Genomic DNA, 16,000 nt, shown 5'->3' on the forward strand with positions numbered 1-16,000 from the left:
AGACAACCCAAAAATGGAAGGCCTCTGGCCACAGTTATCACCAGTATGGAGGCATAAAAATCTCTCACTGTTAAATGTATGTCCACTGAGACTTCTGAGAGGCAGAAATAAACACAGTTTTAGTGTCTCTCCCACTAAAATAAATTCTATATATGAGAAACACTAATAGATTTTTTGTGGTGCGTTCACACAAAACAGAACTGACACAATGATCTCGAAAATCTAAATGTTTCATACAGTTCATTTTATTCATCTTCAAACAAGTACAAAAGCAAGAACATCTGATTGGATCTGTTTTTGAAATATTTAACAATGACCAAAAAAACAAACCTTCAACTAAAAAACAGTGAAATATTTAGATGGCAGTTGGTTTACAAAGTTCCCTTTTCAATGATTCTCTCAACCTCAAAAGGCTCAAAACACGTTATCATCATCATCACCATCATCACCATCATCATCATCATCATGACACAGCCCACGGACGCCAGCTTTAACAACTATTGATCCTCCTGAAATCTACTTGTTTTAAGAACCTTCCCCTGAGACATTTGGGTTTTAACAAGTCACTGACTGAGCTGCAGTCACACACAGGTGGTCTCTCACAGCTGTTACATGATGCTGGGAACACAAAACTCTTCAGTCCCTTTAAACACACAATAATAAAGCAGGCAGCACCTTGTTCCTGCTGGAGCGTGACATTATTGACACTTAGTGGACAGTTAAAGTACAAAATCAGTCAGAACTCCACAAACAAACAAAAGATAAACCATCAAACTTCCCTTTCAGAAACCATGTTTCTTTTTCATGTTTTAGCCCCTTTAATAATCATCAGATATACTCTGTGCACTACTGCTGTACCAAAACTAGCTGCAAATAATCCATCATGTATGGTTTTATTTTGGTCACAGTGAATTTATTGTTCTTTGGAAAAGCACTAAGGGCTTTTAAAATCTAACTGCATTTAAAACGCATCATCAAACACCAACAACACAACTTTACTACAATAAATACAGACTGGATCTCGGCTGTGATAATGTCTCTGCAGAAAGATGAGTCACTATGAGATGATCTTTGGAGAAATGAACTGAAACCAAAAGCTGCCTGAGAAAAAAAAAAGGAAAACCAAAATCATTAACACTTTTGGTTGTTTAGAAAAAGGCCAGCAGTGATGTACAGATATGTGATTTGTAGTTAATGGACTAAAACAATAAATAAAAATAGACACACAAAAAAGGACTTAGTCCTTAAAACTTTGACAAATGTTACCCTCAACACATTTCCCTTTTTGCAAAACATCTTAATGAATTTTAAATACAAGTGCTATCACGGTGTAAAGGCAGTTAGTGGTCAATATTAAGTACAAAATACTTCATAATTTTGTCATAAATGGTACTTTAATTAAGTATTACACAGAGTTATTAAGAGGAAAGCAGGCCCCCAGGAAGTGTACCAGGCTTTGAAGTCAATTTTCGTAGTGGCCAAACAGTGGTATTGCAATTTTCAGGGTCTGTCGTGTGATGCCAATGGGCCCAAAAAGACTTTTTCCCATAGACTTACATTGGGAAAAAGACATTTATATATATTTTTAGAGTCACAACCTCCGCAAAAGGACTTGCTCCACTATCAAGATTTAATCCATTCGGTCCAGCATCTTTTGAAAATTCTAAAAGAGCTGCAAGATTAACTAATTTTATCAGCACTGAAGTTAGCACAGCGCTAAACTGGACATTAGCCGCTCGGTCAGTGGCCGTAAGTCTCTAGTGCGTCTGCTCTATGAGCCCAATGTTGCTGAAACATTAGTGATTGTCCGGATAATTTTATAACATGGAAATTGAGTGATTTTGGCTTCATGAGTGACTGAGCAACTTTCATAGGACTGAACGGGGCCTCACCGCCAATGCTGTATCCATGGGGGCAGCACAAAGCTAGCCTGTGAGCTGCATCCTTTACATTAGCTTTGGCTACATAAGTACAGATTAGAGTTTAGAGATATAACCTGTGTGAACAAGGAAGTAAATCCTCTAAAGTCAAAACATTAGCGTCTGCGTCATTACATGTTGTTGTTTTTTGTTTTGTTTTTTTACACAACATGAGTCATAAAATTATTCTGGCTGTGACTGCTGACCTCACTTTCCTACTGTGCTAGTACAGTGTTTCTACGTTATTAATTATGATTTCATATCTAGGAAAAAAGGAAATAAACAGCTGTACAAGTCAGACTCTTTCTCATTTTTAACCCCCTCAATCTTTCAAACATACACTGCATTTATTCAACAGAAAAAAAAGACATCTATGATTCTTCTGTTTTTTTCTAAGCAACTACTGCAACATTGGAATTACTAACAAACAAAGCAGATTTACAACTTTGAACACATTGATGTGGACATTTAATCAGCTGATGCTACAATAACGTAGCATTGGTCTAGAAAATGAGGCAGTTAGGAATAATTTTACTGACAGAAAAATCTCATATGCAAAGATAAATCTACATAGTACAACTTCCCATTAGTTTACATACGTTCTACTATATTTAGGCGGTATATATATTCTTTAAGGCATGGACTTTGGAATATTATTTCTGAGCGGGTGAAGCCAGACATGTTTCATATGGAAGCCCATCAAGCCAGTGTGATGAAGAAAAAGAAAACTCATCAGTTCATTTTTTTAAGATACTGAGCCCCACTGTCGATAAAGCCGACTTACTCAAAACAATGAAAAGCTCTCTTGAAATAATGACACTAACTCATTATTTTAAGAAAGCTTCTCATTATTTTAGGATACCAACCCAGTATTTTGCAATACTAACTCTTTCATTAGATACTAATTTTTTTGAGATACTAATTTGTCATTTTGGGTTACTTACTCATTATTTTAAGAAAGCTTCTTATTACTTACTGATACTATCTCAGAATAATTAGCATCTCAAAATAATGACTTAGTTTCTTTAAATATTTAGTATCTAAAAATATGCAGCTTTCTCAAAAGTAATGAGTAAGTATCTTAAAATGATGAATTGGTATTTCATAATGAGTTACTATGTCAAAATAATGAGCTAGTCTTGTTTCTATTTTGGGTTTTTAATTTATCATTTTGGTATACTAACTTATTTTAAAAAGGTTTCTAACTTTAATGACTTATTGGATCTTTATTCATTACACGGGCAGAAATGTGCTACCGTATTATTTTCATGTAGCCTACAGCTCCTAGTAAGAGACAAAGATATATTTTAAATCTAAAGGCAGCATATTGTGTTTAGACTGTTAATTTAATGGACAGGTTACTGCGAATTATTGGAAAGAACTAAACTCAAACTGAAATCTTATGTTTCAAACCTAAACATGATTTGATTTTGTCCCTTACCTTTCAGGAGTTATAAAATATTATACAAACTGCTCATTTAATCTCAACACACCACCCACATCAGCTGCCACAAAGCACGAGAGAGTATTTCTAAAATCTCTCTTTTGTTGGTGCATAAAATCGCATCTTAAGCTGTCAACATTTAATAATATTTTTAAAGGTTTGCAACCTGTCAATCTCGCATAGTCATTCCTTGTCCTCAAACAACGGAGGTTTGGAAAAGTTTGCGTCCAGACCAGTTAAATTGCTGTGTGATGCAAAAAATACACACCAGAACATTGAGTCTGAAAAAGTTCCCGAAGAAGGCAGTAAGTGGTAAGTAAAACTGGTTGTTTCTTTGGTCAGATTACTGTTTTTAAGGACAAGGATAAACTGTCTTTCTCACGTCTTAAACTTTGTTTATAAAATGAATGTAAAAAAGCTGTTTCCAATAGATATCAAAGTATTTTTTCTTAAACTGATGCAGCAACCTGTCTCTTTTTATAGATTCTGAGTGATGACCACTTTTAGAAAGTTAAAGAAAAAATGTAAACAGCACACAGAACCAGTGGAATTGTCTCACTTCATTAAAGGCTGTATAATGTTGTATCGAGTTTGTCCATGTTCACAGTGTCATTCAATGAAACAAGATCCAGAACCCCTCCTCTGCTGGGCAGGTGGGCATGGTGCAGGAAAGCTCACTTGCCCAATGTGTGACAACCCGGGCTGGTCTCAGGTGGGTAAGCACCTGTGGGATCTGTGCGCTGCACCCCAACATGAAGTTGATGACTTTATGTTCAAAGCCAAGCAGGTGCCTATTGTGGAAAAGTTACAAGAGCTCAGGGCAACAAATCCACAACCATCTTTGACTTCAACGCTTGAACTTTAGGAACCGTGTGAGTGCGGAAGATCAGAGTGCCTTCTTCGCCAAGGCCAAGAAAGTGATACCAACGTTGCTCCAAACTGACGAGGAAGGCCATGGTCACAACTATATCCATGCTGCTGGGGTACATAACTGGCTTCCCACCTATACCAACTGGACACCAGCCAGTTGTCTTCACATCACTGAAAATGGAAGAGGTCCTGGACATAGATCAGGAAGAAGATGAATCTTGTGTGGGTTGGAGATGACAAGACCCAAAGAACATCTGGCCACACCACTGTGGCCCTCAATGAGGAGGAGGATACTTGGCTGAGGAAGGTGATACACATTACACATAGCACGTTTTTCATGCAGCTGACAGGAAGCATCTCACCAAATTGAGCGCTCACCTGAACACAGCCTGGCATGATGCTGGCCTCAAGGGCACCATCACCATCAACTTAACATGATTAACTGTGAGCAGTCAGGTCAAAAAGCACCTGACCCAGAAGGAGAGAACCAGGGTGGACACCTCCATGTGTCATGATGTGGCGACAGCAGAAATATTTTACTGCACTGTACCAGACCTTCAACAGGACTTTAAAGTGAGGTAACTGAGAACAAAGGCCCCGGTGGAGGATGCTGAGACAGCAGAAAGCCACAATCTAAGGACTGAGCTGGAAGGGGAGCCCCAACATGCTGATGACCCTGACACAGAGTCAGATTTGAGTGACTTGGCTGCAGACTGTGAGGCAACTGAGGCAAGAGACTATTAATGACTGTGATGAGGATGAAGGGCAGCGGGTCAAGGGGACTGAGGACTAGGGGCAGGAGGGCAAGGAGGCTGAAGATAAGGCAGGGGAGGAGAAGGGGGTTGAGAACTCTACAAAAAGCCCAGACACCACTGACAAATTCTCTGACAGGTCGCCAGCCTCAATGATGAGTGATACAGGGAGGGATGAAGATGAGGATGAAGGTCTCAGAGGGTTGGATCCGACACTGGTTATGTGTTTACATCTAATTGGTTTTAAAATGAAGCCAACTTTATTGTGATATTCCAAAAATGAGGTTGTATAATGAGAACATTTTCATCTTTCAGTGGCTCATCACTTAAAGAAGAAACAGTTGAAGTTCAGACTATTAACTAACTGACATTTGGGTTGCACCAAAACCATGCTGCAGCCCGAGTTTAATACAGGAAGAAGCTAGTTTTGTAGTTAGAGAAAACATAGTTGGATCATAATGGAAATTATGTTGGAAAATGTGGAGAAAAACGTGTATGTGTGACACTCAGTGCTGCCCTTGATTCAAGGTTTTATTAAGTTGCTTCTTCATCCTGTATTCCTGCACATCACTGTCAGATCTTTGATGTTTGACTCTTGTGGGTTCATTGAAATGAGCATTACATGGTGAGCTGCAAACCTCTGTTCTGTCGAGCCTGAGGAAAGTGCTTCGGTCAAACTGTCTCTGGGTGGTCCTCAGGTAGGCGGGGGTCCGTTGACATATCTCAGTGCCAGGTGGAAACTACGATGCATCCTGCTGCTGCGGTGACACGGCGGCTCCAGGACGACCCAGATCAGATAGGCCAGGAGAGCCAGAGCTGCAGCCAGAAGGAGGTAGAGGAGGGCTGGGCAGAGCAGGGAGGACGAGGCCCTGCTGCTGGAGGTCATACTGTGGAGGAGAGGTGGAGGTGTTACTGTCTGGTTTGAATGCTCAGCTGTGGAGCTAGAAGATCTACTTTTGGGCAACAGGTGGAGCTTAACTAGAAGGAACAAGTTAGATGCTAAACTTACGTGTTGATAAACCTTAGTGGTTTTTTAATGAAACTATAATTTATCAAGCAGTCATTGACATGTTAAATTATGTGCCATGCAAATGGGATATTTTGCAGTAATGAACACCGGCATTTCCCCGTAATGGCTGCGGGAGATCGTTGTTTGCATTATCTAGTATATATCCCTCTATAATAAAAACCATAACAGCTAGAACAGCAGCTCATTCATTTTGCAGCAGAAAGCTAAGGCTTCTGTCTTTCAAGTGATCATGTTGTTCGCTCAGAATGATGTCACTGCATTGCATTACATGTGGTGCAGAAATGCGCAGTGGTGCCACAGGAATAAATGATGTATCTATCACAAAGCTTTTGCACTCTGCTCATAAAAATGATCATACCTCAAAAGCTAAATTAAAGCTGCAAGCAGTGTTGGGCGGGACCTCGGCCTCACGCCGTTTTGGCCTCCAGCTCACGCAGACAGTGCGAAATATTCGTAAGAGTCGAAATGTCGAGAAAACAAGCAATGTCAAGGGTACGCAAGGTCATGTTTGAGGGACTTTATATTACAGTGCATTACAAAATGTATTTAACGGTCATAATCACAAAAGTGGCAACAGTATTATAAGTAATAAAGGCTGTAGTAGTATGTGGGAGATGGAAAACACTGGTATATAATGTGTAGATGCTGTTTCAAATGAAGATTCTGCTGCTGCAATCTGTCCTATAAAGATTGTGAGACACGCACACACTGACTTACATGCAGCAGAGGGAGAGACAAGCTGTGAGAGACCAGGCAGATGGAGATGGCTTTAAAATGTGTCGAACTCCTCCCTTTTATTTCCAAACCGTGGGTCCAATCCTTAATCTGAGCATATCAGCAGAGAGATACACTCGTCCCGAACACAGACATATAGGTTTTATGTTTGTGGACTCAAAAATGCGATCTTGGTCGCAAGTTTAACATGTCTAGCTCACAGCTGACAATTTCTCCACATTTGCTCATGTTAAGTTCAGAGGCACTAGCTCACTTCCTGTTGGATTTAGGTCAGGGGTGTCAGCGCATGATTTGTAGGTCTCGATGAGACAAACAAGCCAGTTTTGGTTTGATCTTTCTACGACATTTCTACGGGCTGCAGGAGCCATTTTAGTAGATCTAGGTGGCACTAGAGAGCCCATTTTGGCAGTTTGGGGGTTAATTTTTTTCATTTTATCAAATTATTCGCCAGTCCTGACATGCGTACCAATTTTGGTGAGTTTTTGAGCATGTTTAGGGGGTCTAATTCCAGCTCAAAGAGGCGGTGGGAGAAAGAATAAAGAATAAAAGTACCAGAAACAAAAGGGTCCTCTGACTTCGGCCGAGGTCCCTAATAATGTACATGCATGTTCCACAGACACAGGTGGGGCACAAAATGGCATGCAACACCACAAACTGTGTGCAAACACTGAGCAGTATTCTTGTTAATGATGTGATGAAAAACTTGACCTTCTGTTTTTCTCTTCATCAACACAAAGGACACTGTTCTGCCTATCTCCGTGGTTTTAGAAAAATCCTGCATATTACAGTCAGCCTGCGTCTTTTATCGCTCCATCTGCACACAACTCTTTTCTCACCTTTGTTCGGAGAGAAGACGCTCAGCTTCCTCACAACAGGACTGCTCTTCTTCAGCCTGGGGAACAGAGAGAGCTTCTGTTGATCCGCTGTGGTTTCAGGCAACATTTCTTACTTTCACAGGAAAACTTTTCAGGAATATATCAGCTCAGAAATATCTGCACACACACAGAGTTTATTCCTCCCCAGAGGGCATGACTGACACTATGTCTTATTACTACTACTTATTTAAAAGGTTCTCTGCGTATTATTTTCCATCAATAAATCAATACTACATTAATTTTTGACACTTTAATTACTGTGAATGGATGAAATCCTCTGGCAGTCTCGACACTGTATATTATGTGCCATGACAACAAGCCTCTTTCAGGGAAAGCTGCGACCAAAAACACCAACAACATTTCTATGATAATTTATCTGGTTTATCATCCAAAATTAAGATAACCAACCGATGCTGCCTACTCACCTGAAGATCTGATCGATATCGGTGCCCTGTCCAATCAGGCGAAGCTTTTAGGTCATGTGAGGGTGAAGAGGAGGGGGCAGGAAAAGACTGTTGTGTGTTGTTGAAATGAGGACGCAGATGGTTGGGTGTGTCACTGTGGCGTTCATCCAGGTAGCACTGTAACACAGAACAGTTAAATACAGTCTGTTAATGGATGGACGGTGATAAAGTCTAATTAGTGAAGGTTAAAGCTGTCAACACTCTCCACATCTGCAACATCTACAGCTGTTTCAACCCTCCCCCCCCCCCGGGGGGGCGCCTAGGCAGAATTTGCGACAGACATGTTAGTTGCCAGCCAGAGTTCTCTTTATGTCTTCTGGGTCAAGTCCAAGTCCAAGTCCAAGTCAAGTAGCAAGGCTTCCAGGTTTTTGAATGCAGACTATAAAAAAATTGCCCAACATTTGATCACTGTCATTTCAAAGCTGTGTTAAATTGGTTTTAGTCCTTTTTAATACATTCTAACAGAGCTGTTGCAGTTGCAGAGTGTTTTTACATCTTTACACTGGATACCTAAACTTTGCTGTTACAAACATGACTGGATGAGTTCAGATTAAACTATAATTTCCATCTTGTGGTTGTTTGCCTCTTCAGTTTACATCCATGTCTGTCCATGTAGCCATTGGGGGGGGGGACTGATACACCAAAGAAGCGTCGCAATATTTTGTGTGGAAATGCTGTATCGATAAAATATCGATTGTAGTTTTTCTATAGGATTTTTTTTTCACTATGGCCACTGTGCATAATGTTCTTGCTCTTCAGACACCAAGTGCTTTACACATACTGGGACAACTTACTCCATAAAATCCTTAATAAACTGCAGCAGCACACATGCTGTCTACATACTGAAACAGCCTTGTAGTCTGGTTTATGTCAGACAAACCAAAAGAGCTTTAAAGATTCGTATATCAGAATACAAAACTACAATCTGCACACAAAACAGGGACTATGCTATTGCCCAGCACTGTGCACAGGTTAACCATGGCCCTGCAGCATCAATAAAGTTCTGGGGGAAGAAAAAATGTCACCCTGTCCTAGAGGTGGTGACATTGTCAACTCACTGCTCTGCAGAGAGGCATATTGAATTCATATTCATAACACAGTTAAGAGGATGTTTTCCAGACATCACACTTAGTCCAGCTATGCTAAGTTCTGTCAAAGTGGCAAAACTTCACCCCCGAGATGATGGAGCACACGGGGAGGGAGGGTCAGGATGATGCCTCAAATTACAATTCAACAGTTTGTTCAGCTCTCAGTCTGAATTTGTACACAAGCTGTCCCAAACATCGATTAAACTCCTGATTCTCTCCTTCGCTGCTCTCAAATCTGGACTCGCAGGTTGATTTCTGCTCCAATTTGTTTTGTGCTTGCTCGATAGTTTTGTCAGTAATGAACCTCCATTAGAAAGTGCCAATGCTATTACGCACAAACATGCGTTCAATCAAACTCCCATATTGCAAATGAGTGTGCTCAAAAGCGCTCTAATTACAATAACGCACACACTTTGTCATCAGATCTGACCCTTAAAAACTCATCTACCAACTTTACCTCTCTCTCCCGTACACAGACAGTAATCTGTAACGGGTTGTAAGTCACACAGAGGAAAAACAGAGATGAAGGAAAGTGGAAGTAAAAAGGAAGGAAGGAAAGGAGGAAGTCTGTGTGTTTCTCTCCTGTTTTTATGGCGACAGTTAAAGTGCAGCCAGACTCGATGCATAAATCAAGACTTTATGGATTCATTTCGGCGGCCTGAGGAGCGGCGGACGAGACGGAGGAAGAGGAGAATAAATAGGCGCTTTCACCAGTAATGAGAGAGGGAGAGAAGGCCAATGAAGTCAGATGGAGAGAGGAAAGTGAAGTCGGAAAGGGGAAACAGAGAGGAGGGTTAGAGGACAGATATTGAGGAATCTGTCTTTGCAAAAGGTGGAAAAATAAAGGGTGATGAGTATGAATGTTGATGGAGCTTCTGGTGAGAGGGCACATCACTCAGTGTGTGTGTTTGCTGGAACTCTTTACAATGCTGAGCAAAGTGAGAGAGATAACAATGACATACTGTGTGTAAGTAAGACAACCTACTGTATGTGTATTAATGACTTCGTGGGGAATCCGTTTCTCAACCCACATTTTGGGGTCAAAAAGTACAGAAGTAAATTAAGGAGAAAAGAACTGAGTGAGCACTAAACAAGTCTGTGTGCTGGTTAGTCTGCATCAACATTTGCAAGTATGCCAAGTGGCAACCTCTGAGGCTGAGAAATGAGGCCAGTGTGCAAGTGCCAAAAACTGCAGTTCCTCTAATGGCCACTTGAGGCTGGCTACAAAACCGTAAGGGCCCGTCCCAATACCCCCCCTTAGCCCTACCCCTAGATTTGCGCGTTCCCGCAAGGGGTAGTGGTGTCCCAATTCCTTTTTGCATGTAGGGGTAGGGGGGATAATGAGGGGTAGTGGGTATGAAACTAGCCCTTCGGAGCGAGAGATTTCAGATGCTGACTTGCCAGCAAGGGGCAGACATCGCCATGGCTACCACTGAGCAAGAGACGGGGAAAAAAGTTCATACATTGCTAATGTTACCGTCGTGAGGTTGCTTGTTAGCTAGCTAGCTAGCTCGCGCTATCTGGCGTCTGTCATCTGTCCTGTTCTGCAAAATTGTCGGACTTTTCACATTACGATAACACGCCAGCTAGTATAACTATGCTGCCTCGTAATGTTAGCTGGATAGCTAGCGAGCTGAAGTCCCCTGTCGTCTGTCGTTCATCAAACGAAGCATGATGAATGCGGCAAACGAGATCGGTAGGATGAACTCAACCGGAGACTCCATTGTAGATGCCGGTTGGAAATGTAGATGGCTCGCAGCTTCCTGTTTAAAATAGTTATGTATGCGTGAACGTAACTGACGCAGTGACGTAGTGAGTGGTGTCCCAATTTCTAGGGAAAGATTTCAACCCCTACCCCATGTTGCTTCATTTTGAGGGCCAAGGGGTAGGGCCAAGGGCTACGGGGTAGTGGACAAGGGGGGTATTGGGATTGGGCCTAAGTCCCCATAGAGCTCTGTGATAAAATACTCAACTCTACAGCAGTAATAAACATGTTTACAGCCTGGTACAAAAAACAGTTTTGGACTCTGAGCTAATTTCAACATTCATGACAACTGTGCAGGAGGTGAATTTCTATAACTCACCCATTTATATTTTATTAAGGCCCAAAGTTACGCATATTTAAGTGCAGGGCTGCTTGATTGACAGGCTGCGTGCAACTTGCTGCAGTCATTGAGTCAGATTCACTCCTCACTTCTTCACAGCTCTAGCCTCTCATCCAAATATGATCCCCTCTGACTCCAAAAAGCCAAGTTGGCAGTGGAGAATAAATATTGGTTCATTTAATTGGTTCCAATAATTGGTCCATAAACCAATGGGCAACCTCACAGTAGCTATGCCCATTATTTTTTACAGTCTATGGAGTACGCAGGCACACATTTGTTGTGATTTTTGAGACTGAGAGAAGAGTTGTTGGACAACTTTAAATCATCAACAGCACTGTTCTTGCTCATAATTATTAAAGTTGCTCACTCTTACTTGTGACAAACTGTGACAATAAGTTCTTCATCTTAACCTGAGAGTGAAGTTTCATCACGTTAGACCCCACAACTTTAACAAGACTTAAAAGGCCTGTATACTTCAGACACTCCCTAACCAAACCTCTGAACACGTTCTCATCCTAAGTCATCACATATCGCAGCTTTGTCAGTGGACTTTCACATCTACTACTTACACACTAGGTATCCTCCTGCATTGTCCTCATTCAGTTATTTTGTCACCTTCCATAACAAGGTTGGTCCCCACAAGGGCAGCCATTTGTGTGTGTGTGTTTGAGAAAAAGAGAGAGCAAATTGGTGAATGTCTCGAGAGTCAGGTCAGGAGTTTTTACACGCACAGACGATGTTCATGTGATGCCATGCGCTGAATGTTAATGCTGAACTCCACAGAAAACAAGCTCAGCAAACTAGAATTATCACCGTGTGGTCGCATGCTTCCGCGAACCAGTTAAGCTGCAGTTACAGTTTACATTCATGTCTGTCCAGACTCATATGTAGCGATGACGGCTGACAATGCTTCACATGTTGCTGCAAAAAGCTGCAAATTTAAAACATGATCTATAGAAGATCTATACAGTCAGCACAGTTTCAAGGTGGACACCGAAGATTGGAGTCACCAATTCAGCATCTGACCAAATGTCTCCCCTTCTGTTCCTGTGATATGATGTCGAGTAATAGCCAGAAAAAATGTGATGATGTCAAAGTGAAGTTAAGCTTTGACCTTTTGGATAAGAAAAGTCATCCACTCATCATTTTATCTTGGCCAAAAACATATTTTGTGAGGTCACAGTGACCTCTAACGACCAAAATCTAATCAGTTCATTGCTGAGTCCGAGTGGACATTTGTGCCAAATTTGAAGAAATTCCCTCAAGGCATTCCTTGGCCAGAAAACATTTTGATGCCACAATAAAGTTGATCGTTGAACATTTGGATACAAAATGTCATCATTTCATAATTTTCCTTCGATTAGACATTTGTGCGAAATTTTAATTAGTGGATGAAGTTTTGAGTTTTGGCTAAAAACATGTTTTGTGAGGTCACGCTGACCTTTGACGTTTGACCACAAAGTCTAATCAGTTCATCACTGAATACTAGTTGAAGTCTGAACCAACTTCCTCTTGAGAAATCCCGTTTAGAGAATGAGACGTACAGACAAAAAAACAACCCAAAACCAGCCTCTGGCCACAGCTATCAGCAGAGCAGAGGCATAAAAATAAGACAAAACAATAAGGTTTATATTGTTGTTATTGTCAACAAATCTCACGAAAAGCACAAAACCAATAATGTGTTATGATGTTCTGATATTCTGATACTCTTTGACTCCCTGTCTGTTGGGGACTATTTTCAGCGGTGCATTAATCCACATTTGGTGCTCTTGTGAGTATTTGTGGCAGCGCAACAGTATATGTGGGATTCAGTCAGAATAACTACAGAGTGTGTTTTCATGGTGATGAAGGAACAACAGTGTGACTCACTGATGTGTTTTTAACAACAGTGGAGGAAAAAGATTTATTGCAATACTTGTTCGTAGATACATTCGGTGTTAGTTTGAGTCTTTTCATAGAACGTCTTGACAATTTAAAAAACTATATGGAATATCATCAAATTTATCCTTGAAATAGAGGTGAAATATGAACTTACAGCTGCCAAGTTAATTCTTTCATTTTGCAAAATGTTGGCAGTAGAACAAAGAATTGTCAGAAAGAATGTATTTTGGTCAAGAGTAATTGCTCGTCAAGTTTCAGTAGTGTGAATGAAGGTCACCCACCTCCACCTGCCCGTCCGTCTGCACAGCTCTGGAACAGGAAGTCCTCCTTTCTGGAGGGCCGGGACTCTGGACTCCCAGCCACGCCCTCACGCGCCCACCGTCAAAGCTGACTGGTTCACCGTCCTGTCTGTCAGGAGTTGAGGTCGCCCACTGGTCTCTGTTTGTCCGAGTCCCGCCCCTCTGGGTTGTGACTGGAGGGAAGACACTGGGCTGGGCGTGGTCAAGCCATCCCTCCAATCGCTGCACAGAAAACAGATAATATACACAGAAGACTTAGGTTTGGAAAAAAGTCATTTTATGCCATTCAGATGATCCAGCCTGTAACAGTTTCTTGTTTTGGTTTATTTTGTTATGTGTCATAATGTGGAAACTTACTAGTGTGAACTCAGACATAGAGACCTAATACTCTTTTAAAAGGGCTTGTTCAAGGGTTTGGAAGGTTCCTAACTGCTGACTTTTCACCAGATCATACCATCCAGGCTTTTAAATGATTTCCTAATTTTCAAGCAACCACAGCTTCGTTTCACTGTAGTGCAATTTAAACTAGATTTATCACCCTATGGTTGCATGCCTCCATGCACCAGTCAAGTTTCTCTTATAGTTTACATCTATGTTTGTGAAAACATGGGTGCTTCACACCCATTGTCCCTCTGACAGGACAGAAGATCTGTACAATCAGCACAGTTTCAAGATTAACACCTAAGATTGGAGTCACCACTTCAATATCTGACCATATAGTTCCTCTTCTGTTTCTGAGATATGACGTTAACTAATGGCCAGAAAAGTGTTTTATGCAGAACATTATGATGTCACAGTGAAGCTGACCTTTGTGCCAAATTTAAAGGAATTCCCTTGAGATATCCCGTTCACAAGAATGAGATGTACAGGCGGACGGACAACCCAAAAACATAATGCCTCCAGCCACCGCTATCGCCGGCACAGAGGCGTAATGTTCAGTGCCCTTTTTGTCCTATCAAAGTGCCAACATTATTGTGTGGCACTTCAGTTACACTCCTTTTTGCAAAGCTTAAAAAAGTAACCACATTTACAAACTTCCTCATTACAATTATAATAATTTTCAGAGTTTGTTAATATAATTCTCTTTAGCAGATGAGTGGAATGTCTATACTGTGATTTTATTACGTTGGTCTAATCTGTCCACAAGACATCCATTTCCTGTCTGTCTGTCCTGGGACAGACGGTTTCTCTGCCTGTGGTTTCTTCCATTTTTTGTCCCTGTTGAAGTTGTTTTGGGGGGAGGTTCTCCTCATCTGCTGTGAGGGTTTGAGGACAAAGGGTGTCGTCTGTTGCACAGATTGTAAAGCCCCATGAGGCAAACTGTGATTTTTGATAGTGGGCTATATAAATAATGATCTAAAAATGATGTAAAAAATGAAGTGTAGGAAATTAGCTAAAACATGCAAAACTACCATGACGAAGAGTTGTACCACAGGACAGTGGGTTCTGCACCATATTGTCAAAGAAGTGTGAATTTAAGTTAAACTGGTGACGCCTGAAATTGATCAGAGGTGTAATCTCCATCTTTTGACTTGCATTCAGAATTCTTGCGGCATACAAGCAGACGAGGTCACACGGTCGCAGATTAATAAAGTACAAACATGAAGAGTCCTCTGGGCAGACAGCGCCAAGCTGAGCCTGCAGGCAGGGCGTGCTGACATCACGTCTCTACACATCCAGCAAATACATAAGATTGTATTTTTTCTTTTTCTTTCAGAGTGTACACACACTTTGATGTCTTTGTTGGGATGCTGCAGCTGTGATCAGATGCTAATTCAGTTTTACGTGCGTCTCTCTGTTCGTCTCTTTTCCTGTTGGGCTTTGGGGTTCACCGACAGGGCAACAGTGTGTGGGTGTGAAACAGACAGAGAGGCAGAGAGAGGGGGGAGCTGCAGGCGAGCAGAGGAGGATACTCAAATCACTTCAATATTTCGCTTCGCGCCTCTGTTTCCCCACAGTTCATGGACGCATGTCTTTTTTTTCCTTCTCCATTTTTTATCTCTTTATTTCTGTGTCTGCCTCTCTCTCTCTTGTGCAGCTGCTGACACACTCCTGTCTCGCCAAAATAAAGCTAAAAGAGGAAACTGACAACAACATATAGAGGTGCCACATCCTGCAGGCGTCATCAATAAATCAGCAGTAGAGGAGGTGAACTGTTGTAACCAGCTCATAAAGCCGGCACGCAGCCACGGAGAACATTTTTAGATAGCTGGTGTATCGAAACATCAATGACTGTGTACGTGTGTGTCTGTGTGTGTGGGACAGACAGACAGACAGACAGACAGACGAAGCCTCTGGGCCATGTAGCATCTGGGTCAGAGCAGAGCAACAGAGAGTGTACAATGAAGTTAGAGGTAAACACCACATGGTTTTGTTCTTATTTCGGCCTGATGTTGCTCCTCTGTAGTCGTCCTCCAACAACACATCAGTTTGAATGTTTCAAATAAATAAATACATTAAAATGAATCATTTCAGCACCTCTCGCTTTTGTGTTGCCAAGTGACATTAGAAGGAAATGGCAGTTTGGAGCAAAAGTTA

At 41.5% G+C, this 16,000-nt stretch overlaps 1 protein-coding gene across 4 annotated transcripts in view; it reads right to left on the minus strand.

Moving 5' to 3' along the window:
- Window positions 1-221: 221 nt before the first annotated feature.
- LOC117259344 (nesprin-2) overlaps window positions 222-16,000 on the minus strand; it is a 53,743-nt gene continuing 37,964 nt past the window's right edge. For 2 of the 4 annotated variants that reach the window (XM_078167378.1, XM_078167377.1), the window contains 4 exons: window positions 13,445-13,684; window positions 8,051-8,206; window positions 7,587-7,642; window positions 222-5,872 (listed from right to left, as the gene is read on the minus strand). In XM_078167378.1, the coding sequence (XP_078023504.1) occupies window positions 5,680-5,872; window positions 7,587-7,642; window positions 8,051-8,206; window positions 13,445-13,684 (645 nt within the window). In that variant the 3' untranslated portion in view covers window positions 222-5,679. The remainder of the gene's footprint in view (window positions 5,873-7,586; window positions 7,643-8,050; window positions 8,207-13,444; window positions 13,685-16,000) is intronic. The other 2 variants (XR_013490995.1, XM_033630625.2) reach the window with 2 other exon arrangements.

The sequence above is a fragment of the Epinephelus lanceolatus genome, chromosome 4 (assembly GCF_041903045.1).
Source record: "Epinephelus lanceolatus isolate andai-2023 chromosome 4, ASM4190304v1, whole genome shotgun sequence".
Taxonomy (NCBI): domain Eukaryota; kingdom Metazoa; phylum Chordata; class Actinopteri; order Perciformes; family Serranidae; genus Epinephelus; species Epinephelus lanceolatus.